The 23,889-nt window shown below is 42.7% G+C and overlaps 2 protein-coding genes across 7 annotated transcripts; one reads left to right on the forward strand and one right to left on the reverse strand.

The window, feature by feature from the left end:
- Nucleotides 1–336: 336 nt before the first annotated feature.
- Nucleotides 337–16,103, reverse strand: esf1 (ESF1, nucleolar pre-rRNA processing protein, homolog (S. cerevisiae)). Of its 4 annotated transcripts, XM_049008294.1 has the most exons (16): nt 15,994–16,021; nt 15,838–15,911; nt 15,311–15,386; nt 14,594–15,095; nt 14,092–14,423; nt 13,524–13,637; nt 13,083–13,192; nt 11,687–11,839; nt 9,337–9,451; nt 8,546–8,696; nt 8,273–8,428; nt 4,387–4,514; nt 3,425–3,515; nt 2,754–2,845; nt 2,133–2,288; nt 337–1,364 (listed from the first exon to the last, which is right to left on the reverse strand). In XM_049008294.1, the coding sequence occupies exons 4-16, from the start codon at nt 15,060–15,062 to the stop codon at nt 1,053–1,055; spliced, it is 2,379 nt and encodes a 792-aa protein (XP_048864251.1). In that variant the 5' UTR covers nt 15,063–15,095; nt 15,311–15,386; nt 15,838–15,911; nt 15,994–16,021; the 3' UTR covers nt 337–1,052. The 4 variants fall into 4 exon arrangements, with proteins under 4 accessions (XP_048864251.1, XP_048864249.1, XP_048864252.1 ...); XM_049008292.1 differs by lacking the exon at nt 15,838–15,911 and having other exon boundaries at nt 15,994–16,053; XM_049008295.1 differs by lacking the exon at nt 15,311–15,386 and having other exon boundaries at nt 15,994–16,034.
- Nucleotides 16,104–16,112: 9 nt separating this feature from the next.
- ndufaf5 (NADH:ubiquinone oxidoreductase complex assembly factor 5) lies at nt 16,113–23,230 on the forward strand. 3 transcript variants are annotated; one of them, XM_049008296.1, is made up of 11 exons: nt 16,113–16,767; nt 16,999–17,039; nt 17,135–17,198; nt 18,494–18,541; nt 19,055–19,158; nt 20,539–20,578; nt 20,781–20,978; nt 21,500–21,560; nt 21,686–21,769; nt 22,597–22,679; nt 22,840–23,230. In XM_049008296.1, exons 1-11 carry the CDS (start codon nt 16,444–16,446, stop codon nt 22,933–22,935), a joined length of 1,143 nt encoding a protein of 380 aa, XP_048864253.1. In that variant the 5' UTR covers nt 16,113–16,443; the 3' UTR covers nt 22,936–23,230. The 3 variants fall into 3 exon arrangements, with proteins under 3 accessions (XP_048864253.1, XP_048864254.1, XP_048864255.1); XM_049008297.1 differs by having other exon boundaries at nt 19,058–19,158; XM_049008298.1 differs by having other exon boundaries at nt 16,114–16,441.
- The last annotated feature ends 659 nt before the right edge of the window (nt 23,231–23,889 follow it).

A 23,889-nucleotide genomic window follows, 5' to 3' on the forward strand; every position in this document is an offset into this window, starting at 1 on the left:
GTTTTCCCAGACTTAGGTGCTACTTTTAACGCTAAGGGATTTTGTGAATTGGTCTTAGTAAAAAAAAAAAAACTTAGGAGTCCCACATTTAGGACTGACACGCCCATTATTTTTAGGAGTTTCTCCTAAATCAGCAAGTTAGGAGCTACTTTTAGCCTTAAGATGCTTTGTGAATACGGGTCCTGTTCTCCAGGAATACAGAATTGAAAACCAAGCTTAACTGAGGAGATCCATGAATTAATGTAGATGATGGAAAACCACTATGACGATACCGTTCAGTCAAAGGAATTAATTAGAGAGATGACCCATTAATGACACAGTTGTTTCACAGTAAACCATGGTAGTTACAGCTGTTTAATAAACAAGCACATCTAAAAAAAATCTCTGAACCCCTAGATGACTCATGGCACAAGCACGCCCTAAGAATCAAAAGGACTTCACAAAAAACTAAATTAAAAGCACACAACACAGGGACAACTTCATGCGGATTATCAGAATTTTAAAAAAGGAACTATCCATGGGATCTTGAACAAATGGGATCATATTTCACTCAACTGGCCTCATGGAATTTCTTCCCTTCGCTTCAGCCACGGTCAGGGTCACTCGCGAAAAAGGATTGTGTTCCCCTCGGCCAGTGTTTCACCGAATGGAAGGACGAGATTTAAGTTCAGTTACTTTTCTTATCATTCCAAAGTCAAAACAAGGACATGAGAGGGTCCTTTGTCCAACATAAAAGTCTTCTTCCATCAGTGGTTCATGCCGGAAGCTTGAAAGGAGCCATTAATACCATTGCATTCCACTGGGGAATGCACTTCAAAACGGGTTGAACTTCCTGGACATTCCGGTACAGACAGATGCAACTCCACACACCACATTATTAATCTGACGGTTTTAATGAGATAATCCGTTCGGGTGGATTTCTGCTCCACTTCGAAGCAACAAGAAAACTCTTGATGATTCTGTTTAAGAGTTAATTATATAAACTGCTCAGTGTGATAAGCTTTCAGGCCACTAGTCTGCTCTAGTCTGCCCACCAATATTTCATGTTGACTCTACTTTGTCTTTTGTTTTTTTCTGGCCTGAAACTGTTCTGTTTTGTTTTTGATGGACTTGATGAGCATGGACAGACCAGGGTCCATGGCCTTCTTTGGCCCAGCTGGCTGCTGTCTGGCACCGACTCCGTGTTCCTTCTCCTGTTGCTTCCTCTTTATGACGTCCTCCTGCTGTTGTTCCTCCCGCCGTCGCCGCTTCTCCTCCAAGATCCTCTGAGTGGCCTTGGTCTTCTTGTAGCCTGGATCTGAGGGGTCCAGGTTGTACAAGTGCGAGGTGAACATGGCCTGGAAGCGGGGATCTTTTACATCGACCTGTAACATGAGAAGCAATGAGAGAATAAGCAGGGATTTTGTTTTGGTGAAAGCAGTGATCGCATTGAAGGCCTGCATCAATAAAATGATACATCACAGCACAAGTATGATGCACTATGAGATACCAATGAAGTATGCTTAGCATTTAGGACCCTGTGAGGGCAAGTTACCTAGATTCTGAAACTTGGCCTTTGGTCAATTTCATGTCATTATCCGTTTCCAAATCATTACACCAGGAGAGAGATGATATCTAACATGCTACATCTGGCAGTATTTAGCACAAAAATTAGTTGGGCACTTTTATTTACTGCAAACGGCTGGCTTCACATCTCCGTGAATGAAACCTTTTCGAGGATTACAACAGTACATACGACCCGTCATTACAAAACTGCGAGCTTTACTGTAAATTAAATGCTCACTATTCCATGCCCCAGGGGGAAAAGCTTTTTCGAAATGACTGCCATCGTCATATCCAAAAATTTAGAGCAAACATAAGTTCGCCAGCTATACTTTTAAGAATAACCATTTTCAATGAGTAACAGTTTTTGTGTGGGGCAACTTGGACGACACAATGGGTGAGACTGCCAGCCTTTGGTCATAGAGGTCAGAAAGTCCTCCTTAAAAGCACAGAATCCACACTCAGGTATAACCCCTAAAGTTGTAGATGGCTCATGTAGGGCAGTGTGAATGTCATGGGCCAAAACATCTGGTTTGGGTGCGTGGCTCAAAGGTAAAGCTGCCGTGAGGAAGATAGCAAGGGGGGCCGACCTCAAAGTTATCCTCCTCTTGCAGCTCATTCCGCTTCTGCAGCTTCTTCTTCTTCTTCTTGCTCAGGTTCTGCTGCTCCACGATCTTGTCATAGTTGAAGTGTTTGCGCTGCGCGTCTTCCTCGCCCTCATCATCCATCAGCAGCGCCATCTCCGCCTGGCGAGAGACGAGTGCATCGAGAGACGTTTCACACACTCACACCCCTCCAGTGTAAATCCCAAAAGAGCCACGTCTTAATAAAATGAATCTGGAATGGACCACTCTGCTCCTGACAGGGGTGTTTTTCTTCAAGTGTCATGCGAGTCGTCTTTCAACAGCTCATTAAACCTCAAAAACAACACATGCTTAGTTCTCTTATATAAACGGCCATTTTGATTAATGAGTCATCAGGTCTTTTTGTGCTTAAGGGAGTAATCTGCCAATCCCTGCCTAACACTGGCAAAACATATATAAAATAAATAACTATCCCGTGAACACCACATTTTCTAAACTCTGCTGACAGGTACCTCATTGCCTAGTAACCATAAGAGTAAAAGTAACAATAACAAGAGATCAAATGGGTGTGACATTAAGGGAAAGTGGCATGTTGATGACCTAACACATGTAACCTGTCAAACTGACCTTTTGCCTTTCTAGCTCAGCCTCTTCTTCCGGTGTCCTCTCTTCCTCCTTAGATGTTTTCATCTTCTTGGACTTTGTTTTCAGTTCAGACCCTGAGATCAAGGGACAGCGACAAGCATAGTTTAAAAGAAAAAAAGAAAAAAAAAACAATTAAGTGGACGAGGGAGATCAGGTTCTGCTTTACATTACGGCTCACGACGCCTCTTCGGTTCAGCCGTCGCTGCTTGTGAACCCGCACCGCATGCAAGGTTTATTACGTTCTTCCAGACTGTTTACAATACATTCTGCCCTCGATCCATTTTCTTTGGACTCCAAGCTGTATGTGAAATGATTCTTAGGAATCATTATTCTGAGGTCATCTGCAGGCAGACCAAGAGCTTCGCGTATGGAGAAGCCAAGCTGCCTTTCATTTATCACTCTTCCATTCTGCTCACAAACGCAAAGTCACACATTTTCTACTCGATTGATCAGATCAAAAGGAAACCTTCAGAAGTCACTGCCAAAAATGAAATCAGTATATTTAAAAACTAATTTGAGGGACAGCGAGTCAGTGCTGGTGTTTATATAAAAATAGAACACGGTAATATTGTTAATTTCCTTCCTTCCGCACTATGTTTAGCTTACTGTCGCATTGGTCAGAGACTAGAACGGGTGACAATGAGGAAAAAAACCTGATATTCCAAGTTCTTCAGCGAAGTAGGGATCACTGAGGTCAACGTCGGGTGGTAGGTCATCATCACTTAGGTCAGACTGAGGGGTAGCCTGTATTAATAATACGACAGATAAAAATAAAACATTCTTAACAAGCCTGCTTAACAAGGTGCTTGTACTCAATCATATTACAATACACTGACGTTGTAGGACAGGTAGAATGAAACAGTATCTAGCTATATGCTAATAAGACATATTGTAATATGTTAACTATCTGCTGTAATGCTATATTTGTGATAGTGTGAAATTCAGCTGCAGTGCACAAATGCTACATCAATATCGAAAACAGCGACAAGGGTAAACGCGTAAAACACATACTTTCCAGTTTATCCATGGCTAAACTCCCTCCAACTAACAGTACACATAGGCCCCATGATCAAAGTCATGTTTTTGGGCTAAAACAAGTTTGTCTTTAATCATATACTCCGGATAATGATATTTATTTTGGCTCATATTGACCCTGATGAAAGAAGGCGACAAGGTAGACAGTGAGTGCACGGCGGGGGGGGATAACGCTGCTGCCAGGGGGGCTGGGCTCGTGTGCACTTTCTTTTCGTGGGGGGAGAGCGAGACGAATCCCTTCATCTTCTCACGATTCGAGAATCTCATTTTTAAAGATCCTTTGGTATTAAAACAACTGCTCTTGTGTCTCAGGTCCAACCAAAGGAAGCAGGCCTTTTGGCCCAGAGCACATTAAAGCTTTCCACTCGAATGAAGAACGATCATACCACACATGCAGCGATACCATTAGGCAACGCGATGCCAGATAGCTCTGCGTTTAACAAGCCACCGCAACATAATGGATGATGCAATAGGAAAAAGTAGGTGGCTTGTAAACATGGAGCTCCTTTATAGCATATTAAATTGCTTTCTATTAAAAAAAAAAAAATAAAAATCCAGCAGAGCCGGACAGATCCGCAACCTGCTTGTGTTCCGCCTTCTTTTGCTTCTTCTTCTCCTTCTTCTTCTGCAGGAATTCTTCCCACGGGGTCAGCTGGACCTTCTGCTCCAGTTTCTTTTTCACCAGTTGCTCCGTTGTCTCCTTCAGACCTGCAGCGATGGGGAGAAAAGGACAAACGTATATGAGGAAAATGACGTTTACACGACGTCGGAATGCCGTATAGGTGCCAGGGATGCTGGTGGAAGCAGGGTGTTCCATACGTTTGCTTAGAGAAACATGAAACAATTCGGAAGCTCTTTATTTAATGCAGTCATCATAATGCATTATAGATACATTCAAATAATACATTCATCATCTGTTAAACTATTATTAAAAGTTTTACAAACATGGCCGTAACTCTTTATAACAAGGCATAAGACAGTATAGCCATTTTTATAATTCATTATGAATACTCTGTGAAGCTCTGAGGTATAATGCATTATAAGTGAAGACTAAGGTCAGTATAAACTATTATAATGCATTATGACAATATTTGCAGTGCATTATAGATGATAGCGTCATAGAGCATTCATGCATAATGAATAAACATGGCTATAATGTCATGCCTTTTTATAAAAAGAGTTATAGCCATGTGTATAATACTTCATAAATGCATTATAATGCATCATGGAGGTATCTATAATGCATTATACATGAGTGCTTTAAGTAAAGTGTTACCAGTAGTTCTTCCATTACGGCAGAATCCAGGACCAAGTGATAGGACCACAAACAATTAAGATTTCTGATCTCATTCATCTGCATCCATCCAGCCGAGTCAACACCACCAATGCTGAAGCAATTTGAGGCAGCTGGAAGTGTCTCTTTGGGACATGTGGGAGGCGGCTGGACTGCACAGTCCCGGCGTGATGATCGCTCTGTGCAGGGCGTGCGAGTCCGCTGGGGTCCTGGCTTCGTGCCTAATGCTTCTTTGGGTGTCTGTTTGCATAAAAGCCTCGCAGAGTGTGAAACTCTGCGCCAGAGCATTAAATAAAACACTGCTTTAAAAAAAAAAACAAAAAAGTGTAACTCAGCGCTATTTCCAGTAAGGAATATTATCCTCCCCAGTGCCGTGGCAGATCCACCAGATTCCAGTACGAGGACCATTCTGTTCCCAGCAGCGGCACAACAGCAGCTGACAAAATGGCACAGCTCCACAGAAGAAGCCAGAATCATCGACGTCAGCATTAAAATGTCGTGAAAAAGCTGGAACGACATGCTTTTCTGAGGAATGGTTTCTGTTCTGAGCGGCCTCTGCATTTTGTTGCCTCAAATATGACATTACAGAGCATGTCCCCAAAAGGCACAGTTATCCAGTACAACGGGGTAGGCAATCTTATCCAGAGAGGGCTGTTGGGTATGTGGGTTTTCACTGCAACTCCCTAACTAGATTACTAATTAGGAGGACTGATTGGCTGAAGAGTCCTCACACCTGGGTTTGACCAGCTGACCTAAAGGTTACCCCAGAAACCAGCATCGAGGATTATACTGCAAGGCTGGGCAGTTTTACCAGTAAAGTTAAGTTACAGTTAGCATCAGAGATTGCGATAATTTACCATAATATAATGCCCATGGCTTACTAGGTATTTCTTCCCATTTTTTTCTTCTTTTTATTAGTCATGCTGCACAAATTGAACCTTTAAAATAGAAAAAGCATGCTTAAGCATTGCCAATGGAAGGCAACTGAAGAACATCAAATTATTATTTTTCACTGCTTCGCTGTCCTCCAAAAAAAAACTACAACCAAGGCCAAAACAGATCAAGGCTGTCTGTTTATTTGTGGCCTGGTGTTGCTGATGTATTGTGTATTTGTGTATTGGAGAAAAAAGGAAAAAAAACTACAAACATATCTAGGCAGAGGAACAGTTCTGAGCACTTTGCCTTTCTTGTCTTGCGCTGCGGACCACGCACATCTGTCACACAAGGCAGCCTGAATCAGGACCTGCTGAGTAAAGACGGAGATGCGGGGAGCTGAATGGATCGACACTCAGTGGCCTGTTTTGAAGGCCTTGTGTAGGTCTCAAAAGCAGTCAACACTGGGGACGAGGAAATGGTGAAGGGAAATAAATGAGGTTCCAGGTTTATCCCAGTCTGCCTCTGACAGACTGAGGCTTGTCATCTGCTGCGCTGATGAGAGTGATGCTTTCTGACAAACATCTGCCTGCAACCTGTGCTGCCTCTGCCTCACATGCGGCCGTGTTTTCGGAGAGTGCCTGTGTTCCGTTATGTAATTACTTGGACATGGACTTAACGGCGCTTCAGATGCTCGATTTGGATGAAAGGCATCTGACACCAACACCCCCCCCCCCCCCCCAATACTAACCCAACACAAAGGTTTGCGTTCACGCTCTCAAAATCTCAAACATACACTTGACCTCCAGGTGCGATTTTCATCGCCTCCTCACCATTTGCAACGAAGCAAACCCTGATATTAAAATTACCTGCCTGTGTGTTTTCAGGAGCAAAATGTTCTCTACACTCCAGTCTGGCAGTTCTTGGAATTGGAATTACAATTAGAATTACAGGTACTGGAATTTAGAGTCAGCGGTCATTGGAAAAAGACCATAATGCTCGGAAAAGTTGACCGGAAAAGCAGAACAGACCATGCAACATCTCTAAGAAGACCGAACATTCTGGAGAAATTCCAAAATGGCTGCTAGGAGCTGATGAGACCTAATACTCAATTCAGAATTAACTCACCAGATGTGTTACTTAATACCACAATAAACAGTGGTGTGATAAAGTAACACTGCATCTATACCAGCAGTCTCTATTCAGGAATAATTCCTGCCCTCTAGAGGCCACTATGGGAATGACATCCCGAAGCACCTGCCTTCGTTTTTCGTCGTCCGACAGCAATGATAGCAAACTGTCTATATTTGAACTCAATGCTCTTAGAGAGGAAAAGGCAATGTGGATAAAAAGCTGAATGCCAGCTATTCATGGAGACTGCAACACAGCTCATACAATGCTTAAACAGTACTTTGCACTCTTCCCCTACACCACATTCAGAATGCTTTGCAAAAATAACTATCCATTAAGTACTTAAGGAGAAGCCAAAATGATCTGGGTAACTGTAATAGCTAGAAAAAAAAGAAGCCTGTTTGTGCTCATTTTAACTTCACTAGATAATTGATGAAAAGGTGACTGTCTGGGAGATATTCTGTCACAGTAGGGCTGCCTAGCACACATAATGAAACATTTTCCACCCTTTCAAACATCATTTGCGTCTGACATCTCTGCGTTCCCCCCGTGCAAAAGTATCCAGGTAACACAATCAAAAAAAATTCACAAAGACGCAGATAATATAATCTGCTTTACGTCAGTCGGTACTATTCCCACGCGTGAGGCGTGCCAGATCTACCGAGGTGTCCAGCCACGGGGTTTTCAACACATTCTCATTGGAGGTAAACATCCTCTAATTCATACCAAACCAAACAATCATTCATGATTGGAATTCCAGCAGTTCCAAAGCCCCAGTAATGGCTGCCTGACTGCAGGCAGTCCCAGACCACAGAGAGAGAGCAAACACACACAGATAGTCACTTCATGCTGGCTACAGATCAACCAATGGTGGTTACTTTGGACTGAAATTCTCACTGCGAGTGCCGGACTTTTCATATAACGAGACGAGCTTAATGCGTGCAATTAAAGTGTGAATGCTTATCTCCCTCAACCTCGGTGTTAGCTGGAATCTTCTGGAAATTGCAGTGGCCACATTACAGTTTTTCTGCACGACCAGCGGAAATGACCCAGAATATTTTCATTTAAATGCATATTTTTCACTTGAAGGGGCAAAATTGTACAAGACTTTTCTTGAACGGCACGCAGCATGGCATGTCTAATTTTCCGACTGGAAACAGGATAATACCTGGGACCCAAGTGACCTCCATCTCCATGGCTTTGTCCTCCAGCTTCACGTCCTTGTGCTGAATGTCCTTCAGCAGCTCCCGGTACTTTGCAATCTGCTCTGCGTCATTCTTGTGGGATTTCTTGGTTCTCTTCTCCACCCTGTGGTCTTCATCGCCTGGAGCACAGTGACAACAGCAATGCTTTATAATCTCTCTGTAAGGTTAAAAATTGAACAACTAAATCCAACTGTTAACTACGGCAAGTTCCAACAGATACACAATCTGGTAAAGACCTTCTGGATCTTCGTCCTCCTGCTCGTCCTCGTCTTCACTGGAGGAGGCCAGGTATGCCTGGAAGTCCATGTCCAGGATCTCATCCTTCTTGAACGTCCTGTTTAGAGTTGTGACCCGCTCATGGTCGGTCTCATCCCAGGTCAGCTCCACCTTGAGTGTAACACACACACACACACGCGTGTATTTGCATTTGCATGCCATGTCCCACCTTAACTACCATGAAATGCCATTTCTCTAGGGCCACCGTGTAAGTTGGGTTGAAGTAAAGATGAATTAAAAACTAGAAAAAGCATCCATTCATCAGTCACGTCCTGAATCACACACAACATACAAACCATAAAAATAAAATGTACTCATTTTTTGCATGCATACATACTGCAGCCATACAGATGTATGTTATATACATATATGCAAACACATGCACATATGTATATATACATAAGCATGTAACATATATACATGCATACATATTGCACACACAAGACCAGAGCATCAACTACTTTGTCCATGTGTAGCATCGGGCTCTTCTATGACTGATCAACTCTTTGGCTTCTCTCAATGGCTAAGGAGTCCTGACCCTTCTTTTGTGAGGTGAACAAGGTCAGAGAAACAAATTACGGGGCTGCCAGCCAAGCCGTCTTAACGTGCAGCAGTAGGTCCCATTAAGGCTGTCATGGAGAGTAGCGAGACATGACCTTCCGCAGTCTCGTAGAGTTACGGCTCAATTACCGCTTTAATTTATAGAAAGTCTTTTGTTTGGGCGCTGAAGGTTCGCCATGCCTCATCCTACCTTTGATGTTGCCATCGCAGTTGAGGTGAAATATTTGGGGTCGTAGGCAGCCAAGTCCACATCTGTGGCAACATCTTTTGGCGGCTCATCAAAGGTGAGCTCGTCTGGAATAAACCTGTTTGAGAAATAGAGGAACCATAACAATCGGGGCACTATGTCTAAACAGTGAGGGAATTGTTATCGGGCAGGCAGATTTGTAGTCCACCAATTTACACATTTCAGCTACTCGTGACGTCATGGAAAAACTGGGAACCATGTAGAAAAATAACCAATGGGATCCCAACGATCCAGGCAGTGACACGTTGATGGAAGAGTCCTCAAAACTGCCTTTACTATAATTCCTGACTCGGTTTGTTTTTCAGGGTTGTTTGCACCAAAAATGACAACATGCTTAATTACTTTTTTATATTTTAAATTAAATATATTAAGAGAAATGGGTGAGAGAAGTAGGTTTCCTTCACCATAATCCAGACCATGATTTGACGATTAAGTGATAAGACGCACGGCCTTCTGTACAAGGCTACGGGAAACATTCATTGCACATGGCAACGACGCACGTAGCATCATTACGCAGGTTTTAGTTTAATTTGTCCAAATAAACTGAAACATTTTCGGAGTTCTCCAAATGTGCAGCGGGTGCTTCTTGCACATTCCGGCATACTTGTACCAAGACCCTAAGCCAAGCTAAATAACTCCGAGTTAGAACTAAACAGCCTTCAAATAGAGGCCTGCAACTCAAATGTCACACTCTACTTGCACCCCAATGCCAGCTTGACGACAGCTCTGTGGCTGCCTTCCCCCGCTCACATGGGGGGGGAGACCCAGTGACAAATCCGCGAAGCTGTGCCGCAGGTCTACCGTGAAGAGGAAGGCTCTCTGCGAGCCAACCCAACCCGCCCAGCCTTCCGGCGGTAGATGCAGAGGCCAGTTTTTTGCCTGGGCCTCGGATGCCAGTGGTCGTGCCGATCGACGGCCCAGCCAACTTGGACGTCGGCCCTTCTGCAGGAGCGCCTTAAACTCCGGCTGCCAGCGGGCGTGAAGGAGGGCGTACCGACACTCGCCGCCGGCAACGGGGGAAATTCAGCTTTAGAGCTGATTATGAGAAAATAAACGTCATGTCGCCACAGTCCGCCGCAACGCATGCAAAGCCAAATACGACATCCATGTTCAGGAAAGCTGACCAAAGCAAAGACTGGACTCCGGTGCTGCACCGGTCCATCCATGAGGGCTGATGGTGAGGGGGCTGGGTTGGATGGCTACCGTTCCTTCAATACCGGCATTCTAGCTGTTGGTCTGCATGTTTGAACACATGCACATTCTACACTGATTACCGAATGGAAGCACACTGTTGTGATGCTAACCATCTCTGTTTGTATGGGCTCACCTAGCAGTACTGCACTTTATTGCAGTAAACTACAGCCAAGAACATTTATATCACCACACCTGCTTTCTCAGTTAAACCTTTATTTAAAAAAAAAAAATAAAAAATGTCGTAACATGCTGGAGGTAGGTAGCACTGTGATTATGCTGCCAGACTATGTATGCTTGTAATCAGAAGGTCGCTGGTTCAAACCCAGCCTCAGCACGTCTGTGGTTCCTTGAGCCAGGCCCTTAACCCCCAGCTCCCTGGGCGCCCTAACAGGTGGCTGCCCTTCACAACCAGCTTACTCTACAAAGTTGAGAGAGGCGTAAAGACAATTTCCCCAACGGGATCAATAAAGTATCGATTATTATTATGCTTGAGTAAGAACCAGAAAGGCTTCATTATAATTCAAATTTAGAAATGCCAATAAGGGATTTGGTCAAGCAGTTACGTGAACAATTCAATAACTAAACAACATCCATCCATCCATTTTCCAAACCGCTTATCATACTGGGTCACGGGGGTCTGGAGCCTATCCTGGAAGCAATGGGCACGAGGCAGGGAACATCCCAGGATGGGGGGCCAGCCCATCGCAGGGCACACTCACACACCATTCACTCACACATGCACACCTATGGGCAATTTAGCCAGTCCAATTAGCCTCAGCATGTTTTTGGACTGTGGGGGGAAACCGGAGTACCCGGAGGAAACCCCACGATAACATGGGGAGAACATGCAAACTCCACACACATGTGACCCATGCGGAGACTCGAACCCGGGTCCCAGAGGTGTGAGGCAACAGTGCTAACCACTGCACCACCATGCCACCCCCAATTAAACAACATTTGCCAGTTAATTATATTAGTGTCACTTTATTTACTAATATTAAGTTAATATTAGTGCCACCTATTGTTGGTATATAGAAATAACAACGACGGACATTAAGAATCAGTTCTGTTAGTAAATGCACCAGGGCAACTCACTCACCGGAGATCCAGCACGGAGCTACTACTCTCATATTCATAGCCATCACACTCGTCATAGATTTTGCCAGCCGTTTCTGTACTGTCGCACTCGACGACAGCATAGTAGTACCGCATGCGCTTAAACTGGTAGTCCCTCATCTTCTCCCGGGAAATCCTGCAGGAAGACACAGGACAAAAACAATTGCAGAATCATTCGGGTGCGGCCAGGATCGATCAATCCGCCCAGGGCGCCAGCTCCCGAAAAGCTGGGGTTTTCCTTGGACAGAAGGTGCTGGAGGTCACACTGCTACATCAGCTAGGGCTGGTGCTGGGTGCTGTCATGTTTAGAAGTCACTCTCCACTTTATTTGGTAGTTTTCCTTGGGTTGAGGTTTTTTTGTGTTGGGTATTTAACACTCAATACTGAGATCCATGCAGGAACTGTTTATTCGGTGTGTGGAGTTTAAGTCAAGGGAGGTGATGCTACGAATATATAATTCCTTGGTAAGACCCCACCTAGAATATTGTGTGCAGGTTTGGCCACCATACCTTAAGAAGGACATTGTTGCCTTGGAAAGGGTGCAACGGAGGGCTACGAGAATGATTCCTGGTCTTAGAGGAATGTCTTATGAGGAGAGGTTAGCTGAGCTGAATCTGTTTAGCCTCGAGCAAAGGAGACTAAGGGGGGACATGATCCAAGTATATAAGATTCTAACAGGCCTGGATGCCGTTCAGCTAAATGGCTATTTTAATATTACTTTAAATACTAGAACTCGTGGCCATAAGTGGAAATTAGAGAACATTTTAAAATGAATCTGAGGAAGCACTTCTTTACACAGTGTGTAGTTAGAGTATGGAATAGTCTTCCTGCTAGTGTAGTGCAAGCTAAAACCTTCAGTTCCTTTAAATCAGAGCTAGATAAGATTTTAATAACTCTGAGGTATGTTAAGTTCTCCCCAAACAAGCTTGATGGGCCGAACGGCTTCCTCTTGTTTGTAAATTAACTTATGTTTTCCTCAACACAACCAATTCCGAAACACAATTTCGCTGCCAATGAAGCTGGGAAAATCCAAACTTCTGTGTCAAATGAAAAACAAATCAAGAAAAAATGTTATAAGTTCACCGTCTCTCATAAATTGGGTCACAAAACCACATATTGCACCAATGCACACTTGGTTCCTTTCCAATGAAAAGGCAATAAGTTCTAATAAAGCATTTCAATTCGAAAAAGCTGAGGAATAGCCATGTTAATGGAAAGAACGTCAATAATGCTTAGGCGGTGACCTGTACCATGACAAAATAGCGCCATCTGGTGTTCATAATAATCAAAACCAACATTACACTAGATGTCATACGAAGCAAAGCATAGTCATTAAAAAGCCAAATCTACATTAAATCAAAGTGGGTTCTAGTATATACCTTTCTTCCTCCGTGTCCTTCTCCGGATCCTCTGGCAATGCAACCAGCTCCATTGGTCCTTGGGCCTGTTCTAGCTTCATCCGTTCCTTCCCAAACTCTGAGGGGTAGATCTAAATGACAAAGCGACAATGAGGAATCAATTTAAAAAGGGATGATACAGACAGTCCCACAATTCACATATAATATATTCAGAAGACGCTTTGTCTCCCTAGCAACATTGTGGGGAAAGCAGGGTTAGACAGTCGCTGGAGCAATTGGTGTTTACAGACTTGCTGTGGGATCACTATGCCATAGTCCAGGATATGAACTAGCAACCTTCCGATCTGTGTCCTAAATTGTTGAGGCACACGCGTTCCCCCACGTTTGCCCATTTTATGTACATCTGAACTCCATAGAAGCAAGGTCTGAAAAGATTAAGGTCAATAAGAGTTCATGCCATACCTTGATAGACAGCACAACCCCTCCTTTCGGCTTGAAGGAGTTGAACAATGCCAGCAAATCTTTCGCCTTCAGTCTGTCCCAATCGATGTTGCACACAGCGAGTCTCCGGGTGACCTGTTGCAGACGACACATATGCTTTCAACAGCCTTGTCCAGACAGTTTTTCTTGTTATAATATCTAAGATCTATGACTTGCCATGACAGCATCCCGCACTGGATTTGTTACAACCAGAAAAAGTTAATCGGCTGACGACTGAAACAAGCAGACTGAGTAATGTACAGTTTTGCTCGGATTACAGTCTGGGGACTGAACAGACACCTTTCATGTGGAATAAGCAAATGAGTCCCAGACTTGCTAGAAATATGAAACAATTTAATAGCAACTAACTTCAAATACGAAAAATCTTCATTTGAACTGAAGATCTGAAGACACTGTCATTGGAAAGGAAAGCACACACACAAAAACAACATTTCCAGGCTATGGGCAGGTTTTCTTTATATTACTACAAAGGAAAGTTCAAGAAGGACTACACTTACAATACATGAGTCAATGAAGCTGAGCTACTCACATCGTCATTTCGAGGGGCGTCTTTCCACATTTCACCCCAGTCATGCTGGATCTCTTCTTCCTCACGACGCAGCAATTCATCTACCTCATCTTCCTCATCTTCATCTGAGCTTGTTTCGATGTTACCCTTCCCCCTTGCCAAGTCAGGCCCACTGTCGCTGTCCTCCTCTGATTCATCCTCGGAGTCACTGACACTCTCACCTTCCTCATCCCCTTCCTCGTCCCCTTCCTCGTCCGTCTCATATTGCTCAGAGAGATCGGCCCCAGAATCCGAAGGTTCCTCATCACCCTGAACACACATTTCCTTCTCTTCTTCTGCCTGCACTTTTTGACCTTCCAAACAAAACAAAAACCAAATGAACAAGATTATGCAACATAGGCCTTTATAATCTTTCCTGTGACTTAAGTCATAGAAATAGGAAACTAATAATTAATAAAATGCTGACTTTAAAAGGTAACATGCCAACAAGTATAAATACAATTAAAATAAGTTAACATCTCACCTTTTTCATATTTTGTCACTCCCTTAACACCCTGAGCTGTCACAGGCCTGCTAGGCCTCTCCAGACTCCCCTTCAGTTTTACAGGTTTTCTGCTTGCCTCCGGTGTTGTTTTCTCTGGCAGATCTTCCAGTGGCTCCCCATCCTCGGTATATTCTTCATGTCCCACTTTGACTTTAGACTTCTGCTTCTTCTTTTTCTGCTTCTCATCCGCCGGCTCACTCTGCTCATCAGACTGATCCGAGTCCGTTAACTCATAGAAACGCTTCAGGTCCTCTGACGATGAGTGGTTGAATGGTCGGCCACGCTTGTCCACAGTGTACTTCAGCTTGAAGCGTTTGTCGTGAAACATAGACTGGAACCTCTTGTCAATCTTTACTTTGCGCTCCCTCTCTGGCATTTCCCAGAAGCGGGGGTCTTTCTTCACGCGAAGGAAGCGGTCATCACTGTCCTGAGCCTTCTTGGAAGTCATGGCTGAGTCTTCAGGGATACACCCAGAGAGAAACTGCAAGGCAAAAGGCGAGTTTTTCAAATCACAGCCAGCCAAACTAAAAAGGTAGAATTTTGCAAACGTTTTGGCTAAATAATAGATAACACATTATTTATAAGTAACAAAACAAGTAGAAGAAACAGAAGGGAAAAAAAACTATGTATATGTATATGAGTGCGATGGTCTATGGTAGTGTTTCTCAAACTGGTTCCCCGAACCCCCAGACCCACCCCAGTGTGAGGCGGGGAGGAAGCAAAAACACGCGCCGTCTGGGGGTCCCCGAGGACCGGGCTGAGAAACACTGACCTATGGACAGCAGAAGGCATTGTAAATAAAGTATGAGTATCACATAACTCATAAAAATATTTATTTCACGTTATTTTACACTTATTGGTGCGTAACGAAACATTTTACACTGGAAATATCAATTACTGTCATTTATTCTGGACCAAGAACAATCATTTATGTAATTTCTGTTATGACAATAACTTAAGCCTGAAGGCAAGAATTTAGTTAAAATAATTAATTTTACTCGGAAAAAAAATCTAGGGAAAGTTTGCAATGTTAAACTGAAAGCTATACATAGATAAGTCATTTCGCACAAAATGCACCTTTCTGCTATAGCCGTTTTATGCAGTCCTTTGGCAGCCACCAAAGTGTGCAAACCTTTCATAAAGTAAAGCAAAATTTACACTACGCTAAAAAAAACTTTTTCACTGAAGACAGCTAAGCTTATTTCTAAGATGAACATTCTTACAAGTATCGCCGCAGCTTGTGAGTCACGCTTTAATCGCAGTTAAATCGGTGGTTGCGATCAGCTCGTCAGTTAATCTTAGATTATAAGAAAACACAAAAACGCAATTATTCAAAGGGGTTACATATTCGTGAATCGTTATATTTTACAGATTCTCACCAAAACACTGCTGTCAGGCTTCCTTTCGCACACTCCGATATAAACTTCCCGACACACGTGTATTTTTTCTCCCGTCATGCACTTACTTCCGTCATCCTCAGTGTACGGCTAGCATATTGGCTCAAAAAGGCTGCAAATTAAAGACAACAGTAGATTAAACAACTTGAAGGAAAATACAAATATAATGTCACACAAAGATTAAGTTCAGGGCATATTATGTAGGAGCAACGCTTTGAGTTTACTGCCATTTATGTTTATTTTAATTTGAAGAAGATTCTGTAAAATGACGTTGTTGAGTCCAGTTCCAGGTTTTAGCTCGAATACGTCACGTATTGTCGGGGGCAAGGGCGAAGTGCTTAACCTAGTTGGGGACATATAAGCGATTCTGTTGTTCTTATATAGCAATCATTTACAAGCTACAGGTTACCGGTGATTTATCAGCTGAATGGTATGAATAACGTTTTAAGTAGCCGCGTCTTCTTTGGTACTTGTAGTTTTTGTCGATGTTTTCTGAGAAGACACAGAGCTTCGCCACATGTCACCGAACCACGGGGGAAGACTACTACCGTCAGTCACAGGGATGCTAGGATAGAGCTGTCGCGTTTTTATGCATCATCGCAAGCACCATGTTCAATAAAACTACCGAATAACCGGCAAATATCGGATAAGATTGGCGGTGCTATGAATGTGTTTGATAGGAACATGAAACGGAGACAGAAGCAGTGGGCTGCCTCCTTGGAAGACCCAGATAAATACGAGTACCTCAAAAACGAGGTAGCGTGAATATTTCTGCCTGACCATCTGATTAACCTGAGATCACTCCAAGAGCAGTCGATCTCTCAAAAATTCGGTGTTTTTTGCTTTTAAACTTAAACTGTACGTGTGACATGCAGAGCTGCTGAACGCACATTTTGACTTCAGTGAAAGTGGTACTGAGTAATACACATACACACTGGACGCATATGACAATAAAACCTGAAAGACATTTTTACCTTCTCGGTCTAGGTTGGCAGCAGAGTCGCAGACCGGGTGTATGATATTGCAAGGTAAGACTTAAAATGAGATTGTACAGATAAATTCTATCAGCCCTTTTGGATCATAATAAGAGTATAAATAACTTGCTCCTGGTACACGATTGCAGAACGTTTCCTTTGGCTTTGGATGTAGGCTGCGGACGAAGTCACATTGCTGAGCACTTGAGCAAGGTAGGCCTTCTCCCCATCAGGCAAATCTGCAGAAACAGTAATTATTACAATCATATACGAGGAGTAACGAATTCGTCTGTGGTTAGCAATTCCCATTGCTCATCTGCAGTTGTGATTGTCTCTTAATTACTGTAGCCTATTAAAAATTAATGGTTCACAGTTATTCAGTTTCTGTCATTTGTATTAACTCGCACAAAATGTGCTGTAGTAGGCCTATTTGGTAACTGGGGTAGGAAAAAACATGAATACTACAGAACACCTGCAAATGTGCTTACATTTTTTTAGACCGGTACTCTAAATCAGTAATCGGTTTCAATATCTCCCTAGAAAAAGCATACATGTTTCTCTAAGGAAATTCTTTAGTTGCAGGTAAAAGTTACTTTTCATTATAATGTATTTATTTAGCAAGCGCTTTTATCCTAAATGTTGCACATTCTTTTTGAGAAAGTGGGGACAGACAGTCCTGAGGAATGGGCCCAATGGTCAAGTCACTCTCCTGACCACAGTATTTGAACCGACAACCTTCTGTTCACAAATGTAGTGCCCCATCGTGCTGAGCTACACACCACTACATGAATGGTTGCATAAATCAGAGTTATCATTTTGCACATTTCAGCACCGAGCCTGTCCTTTGGCTTGTATGTTGAATGGTCAAGAGGTTCATTGAAAGTACAGCCAGTGAGTTGATGGCAGCGACTGCTCTGATCGATTTCCGGCACGCATTGATGGTAATTGGTGTGCATTGCTGGGGTAGACTATGAGGCAGTCAGTCGTGCCGGCAAGATTTCATGCCTGCAGCAGGGCTCCAAGACTACCCATGGACTGGGGTTTTGGCATTGGCAGGTACAGATGGAGTGTTGGATCTGTCCAGGCTGAAAAGGGCTGAGGATCTCCAATGGTTGACCATCTGGTGATGGAGCTTTCCGCCCCACTACTCTGAAGGAGACCGGGGTCTTACTCTGCTGATTCCTTGGATAGACCTAAAAGAAAGCAGTTCAGCTGCCTATTACTGACCAAATACTTACAAAGAGACAATAGCTGGAAATCGCAACAGATCTGTTTGACACATGTACTGTTTCTGTTGGATTTAATTACATGCACACACAGTCTTGGCTTTGTTAGTACAGTAAGGCAGCTGATTTTTTGCTATTACACTTCATTAGGAACGTAAACCTTATAAAGAATTGGGCTCACAAATTGTTGCCTTTGCAATGTCAATTTTCTCTCTCTCTCCCTGGTTGCTAATGTATAGCACATAATAAATTGAATCATTTGTGTTGTGATTCATCCTTCAGGATGTAGTTGAGAGGCTCTTTTTGACAGACATCTCTGAAGACACTTTGGTGAGTTTGATACCGGTAAAACCTGCCAGAAGGTGGAGACACATTGCAAATTTGTCATGGCTGCAATTTATGTCAGTGACAAGCGGTTCGTTAGTTATCGTAGATGTTGCACGCCTTGCGGTGCATGTGTATCAGATTTAAGAGCTCAAAGACGTTCTCCAGCAGTCGCCTCTAGTTAGATTATTCATATGTTACAGCTGATTTTTGTTTTGCTCCACTGTGAAATACTCATACCATATGATTTTTTTTAAATGATGATGCCTGGAAGAGCAGTGTCCAAGTTCAATGTTTTTTTTTCAACTTTACTCTATAGTTAATGTCTTATAGCCAGTATTTCAATAATAGCAAGTGGCACATTATAAGTCAGTAATATTTTGCAGTTAGTAATGACTCTCATTCCACATTTCAGAATCACAAGAAACTGATATTTCTGTGAGTAGCTGCATGAACGTGGGGCTCCTGTGTTAGCGGCTTGGAATGATCAGCCTGAATCTGCTCTTGTTTCTTCTCCAGAAGCTGAGGAGGCAGAGTGACATTCCAGTGCGCTGTATCCTGGCAGATGAGGAGTTTCTGCCCTTCAGAGAGAACACGTTTGATTTAGTGATGAGCAGTTTAAGGTTCATGTGCTGACACCTTTTCCTTTTTAATCACTTTGACGCTGGCATCATTGTAGCGTTTTAGTTTTGTTGTTTTCGAATGCAAATTTTGTTGTTTTCCATTCAAAACGATTGAAGTGTCCCTGTTGAAAAATAACAGATAAAAACTAACCTATGCTGGTAGTTTGTTTTAGCTGGTCTTACATGGTCATGTCCTAGTTCATGCTGCTCTTTAATGGTTTAGCTGGGTGAGTCACCAGCTGGTTATGCTGGTGTGGCTAGTCTGTCAAGATAGTCACACTAGTATGACCAGCTAAACTATCAAACTATCATGTGAAAATATACCTTAAGCTGGTCAACTATCATAAATAGGTCAACCAGCTAAACCATCTTTGGCTAGTCGAGTTTGTATTTTCAGCAGGGATCACTAAGGTTTGCTTAGATGATTAGTCCCCATATTGATGAAGGGGTATGCTTGACTGGCTGGTCAAGTGTTTGAGCTGGTAGCCATTATGAATTTTTCTCTTATCTATGTCACCAAGGACCTAGGCCAGATTGTCTCAGTTTGAAGGACAAACCTTGTAAATCATAGACCTTCACATAAACAGTCCTGTTATTAAGCATTGCTTCCTGTTTTATTTATTTACTTCAGGCCAGTGTTTCGCAAACCAGTTCTTGGGGACCCCCAGACGGTCCACGTTTTTACTCCCTCCCGACTCTCAGGGAAATGGGAGAGAGCAAAAACGTGGACCGGCTGGGGGTCTTCGGGTACTGGTTTGAGAAACACTGCTTTAGAGGAACAGCAGACCCAACCAAAGTTGCTGTTCTATTATTTGGGAAGCTATTGTAGTATGTAGCTCTTGTTCTATCACTCTGGGAAGCCCTGCTACAGGGTAGTGTTGTGCATTTGTGGTGACATTCTTGCATTTCAAAGGATCGTCATCATGCAAAACAAAGAAAAAAAGATTTGCGCATCAATGAACAACACATTTAGTTAACCAAAAAAAATCCTGTGTTTTTCTCTCTAATTCATTCTCTCCTCCCAGACATCTGAAGATCTTTTGGTCTTTATTACATTCTGACACCCTGATTGTTTTTAGACACACAACCTCTGTCAAGCAGAAAACGAAAGGCAGGATTACAGGCCAAACAATCTGTCATAAACCCTGGGGTGCCAAAACATCGACAGACCACAGATTAGTTTTCCATTTCTGTGAACAATTTCAGATTGGATCTATCATTAACCTGGTCCTGGTGCAGTAGCAACATGGAAGTGTGCCCAGCACTGTACCCTGGGTCACTTTCTACATTTTCTGACATTAGCTTGCAAAGTGCTGACCGAGAAAGATTATTCCGCCGGGCACGTAAATAAAAAATATTCTTTCTGGTTTCCATTTCTAGCTTGCACTGGATTAATGATCTTCCTGGAGCTTTGCGTCAGGTAAATAGTGCATCTTAAATACCTCGCCAGCCTTGAATGCAAAAAAACAAAATGTTAAATCTTGTGTGAAATATAACATTTTGGCTATTTCACTGTATCAAGGAAGCAATGGAAAGGAGATCAGCAGACGGCATTCCTGCCAACTAACAGCGTATTTCAGCCAATTGAATTCAAGGGGTGTCTGAATTTGTCTGTTTGGCAGATCTTCCACGTCCTGAAGCCAGATGGGGTGTTCATTGGGGCCATGGTTGGTGGAGAGACCCTGTATGAACTGCGCTGTTCCCTGCAGTTGGCGGAGATCGAGAGGGAAGGAGGTTTTTCCCCTCACGTGTCTCCATACACCGCAGTCACTGACCTGGGCAACATCCTTGGTCAAGTTGGATTCAACATGCTAACTGTGGTATGACTTTGGACACCAGAGGGCTTCTTCAGCAATATTTCCCATTACTTCTTATCATTTTTACTTTGGTGTAGATCTTGCTACAAATACCTTACATTACGCTAATTTGAGGCTTTACTTTGTGATTGAAGTAGGAGTAAATAGTCTATTACTATATAAATATCATGTTCATATGTAATTAACTTAAGTGAAGTTGTTTACGTTGGTTGGCAATTAGTGGGCTAAGCGTATGGTAATATTTTGAAGTTTTTTGCAAGTTGTCAACTGTCAGCAAACTGAGTTGGCAGATACTCTTGAAATACACAAATTTGCATAGATTTTATTATTGTACTCAATATGTAGGCTACATTATAATGGGTGGCTAAATGTAATCCAAAGGATTCTCTTTAAACCAGCTCTAAAGTGGTGAAGTAGTGTATCCTCATGGGTCAGCCGTTAACATTGTGGTAGACTTTTTATGATAGTACCATGATGTAAATTTCATTTCAAGAAATTTGACAGGTCAGTTTCCCCCCTTTCAGGACATCGACAACATTCACATCCATTATCCAGGAGTCTTTGAAGTTATGAGTGACCTACAAGGTAAATTCAGTGGGTGACACAAGTGAAATTGAGACGATCTTTAGGAATTCCAGTCAACTCTCAGCATTTAACTCTGTGTATCTTGTATTCTGTGATAAAAATTGCCAGGTATTTGTGTTTTTCAGCAATGGGTGAAAGTAACTGTGCTTGGAACAGGAAGACCATGTTGCACAGAGATACTATATTAGCCGCTGCTGCTATCTATAAAGGTAAAAATGCGAATCACCTTCAGGCTAAAGTTATAAAGCTTGAGAGAACTGCTGCAATGTTTCTAGTAGGACTGCACGATATCACATCGCGATATAATCGTGATAAGTGTGCATGCGTAGTAAACCTATGAAATTCGGTTAAGCAGAGCATTCCACATGCTACAGTTTTATGCGAAGGGGGCGATAAGCACTGAAGTGGCGGCGAAGAAAGGGACAGTTCAACAGCAACAACATCTTTTAAGAGAGGAGATATTATGGATAAATAAGGTGAAAAGTCATTGGTGGCGTGTTGGTACTTCATGCAGTTGAAAGTCCGACACGTTTATTAAGCATTTTTATACAAATTACGAACTTGTGGGTGTTACAGAGCTCCTCTCGGTAATATTTTAGGCCTGCTACTCATCTGCTTATCATATTGTGGGCATAGTACCGAAAAGTTGGCATCCGGGCAAATATTTGTGCCTTGAATCTAAAGCCCTGTAATCAGTCTGCTGGTGTTGGCACTGATTGGTGCCGTTGGTGACACAACTTGCGGCAACGTCACCAGATTATCGGACACACACTCTTGGCGGATGATAAAAGTTTTCTTTGGCTATAGTTTATTTCGGGCAAATTTAATGAAATTTTTTGTTACATAGATTTTATATAGAAATATTTCAAATAATTACGATGTGATATCATTCAGCCCTAGTGTCTAGTTAACGACTTATGTCAAATGATATGCAGACTAAGGGTGAAATGTATTGAGTTTCCATATTTCCATATCTAACACCTACTATATCCACTGAAATGGACAGTACAAAAGTGTAACTTTGTAATTCCCATAGAAATGTATGGCTGTGATGACGGTTCGGTGCCAGCTACTTTCGAGATCTTGTTCATGATTGGCTGGAAGCCTCATGAATCACAGGTATGTTGGACATATGTTCAGGGTAATGTTATAATGTAACCTTTTTCATTGAATGAGGAGTATATAACAATAATTGTGCGTTTAAATGGTGATGGGGGGGTGCCATTGTAAAACATTACATACAAGCCTAAATTGGAACCATTTTGCTTCCTTTTAATAGGCAAAACCAGCTAGAAGAGGCTCAGCGAACATCTCGTTTGGTGACCTTGGAAAGATCAATCAGTCCCCTTCCATGGACAAACCAAAGGAACGGTGAAAGAGTGGTTTGATATACTTCCCATTGTCGAGAAGAAATCCTTCTTATTCTTTGAGTAAACAATAATCATTATGTCCCTGATTCAACGTCAAGCAGTTTGCACATGCATAATTTATACTGCATTGTACTGAATTATCTAGGGAGACATTACTAAAGCTTTTACGCAAACTCCCTTTATTGTAAATCTCTTTCCAACAGGGGCACTTAATTACCAATCTGTATTCTGTATTAGGGATTTTTGTCGTGTACGTTCTTAAGACAGAATATGAACATTAAACCACCTTGCATCAGTCGACGGTCAGGTTCCTTTCCCGAGTAATCATTTAATTTTTATTAGGTTCTGAAGAATCTTTGCCGATTGCCAGTTGCAGCATGTCCAGGTGCCATGGGATCCTGCACTATTCCTTCACCGATAGTCAAAAGATGCCTCTGAAGCAGTAAAATAGTCAGAAACACAGGTCTCATTTTGGTCAGTGTGACTGTCAGAAACTCTCACTGCTAATTTAGCTATCAGTGGAGGGTAAGTGTGACAAAAGTAGTTTGAGCTGAAACACACTGGTCCCGAGTGAACCCCGCCACCCCCCCCAACCACCCACCCACCCACACTATTATTCAGTGAGGAAATCCAACTGGTCCCACTTGTCCAACTGCAAAAAAAAGTATTAATAAATCACACTCATTACACTGTACCTTTAATTTAATGTAAAATAAAGTTGTTCTCCGAAGGGGGGGTGGGCAATAAAAAAAGGGTATTAACAGGGTGCATGAGATAGACCCATCTCCTTAATTAGGATTTAATCTTGAGTGCCACTGCCTGTGAAAATGCGGAATATCAAACTGCAAGATCTGGGAAATGGCCGGCTTCCATCCACGAGCATGTAAAAGGCAGAATCTCGCTTACCGTATTGACACTGTTTACTCTGCATTTCCCCTGCAACTGGAGAGCATCCATTT

The sequence above is a fragment of the Brienomyrus brachyistius genome, chromosome 3 (genome assembly GCF_023856365.1).
Source record: "Brienomyrus brachyistius isolate T26 chromosome 3, BBRACH_0.4, whole genome shotgun sequence".
NCBI classification, from domain to species: Eukaryota; Metazoa; Chordata; class Actinopteri; order Osteoglossiformes; family Mormyridae; genus Brienomyrus; species Brienomyrus brachyistius.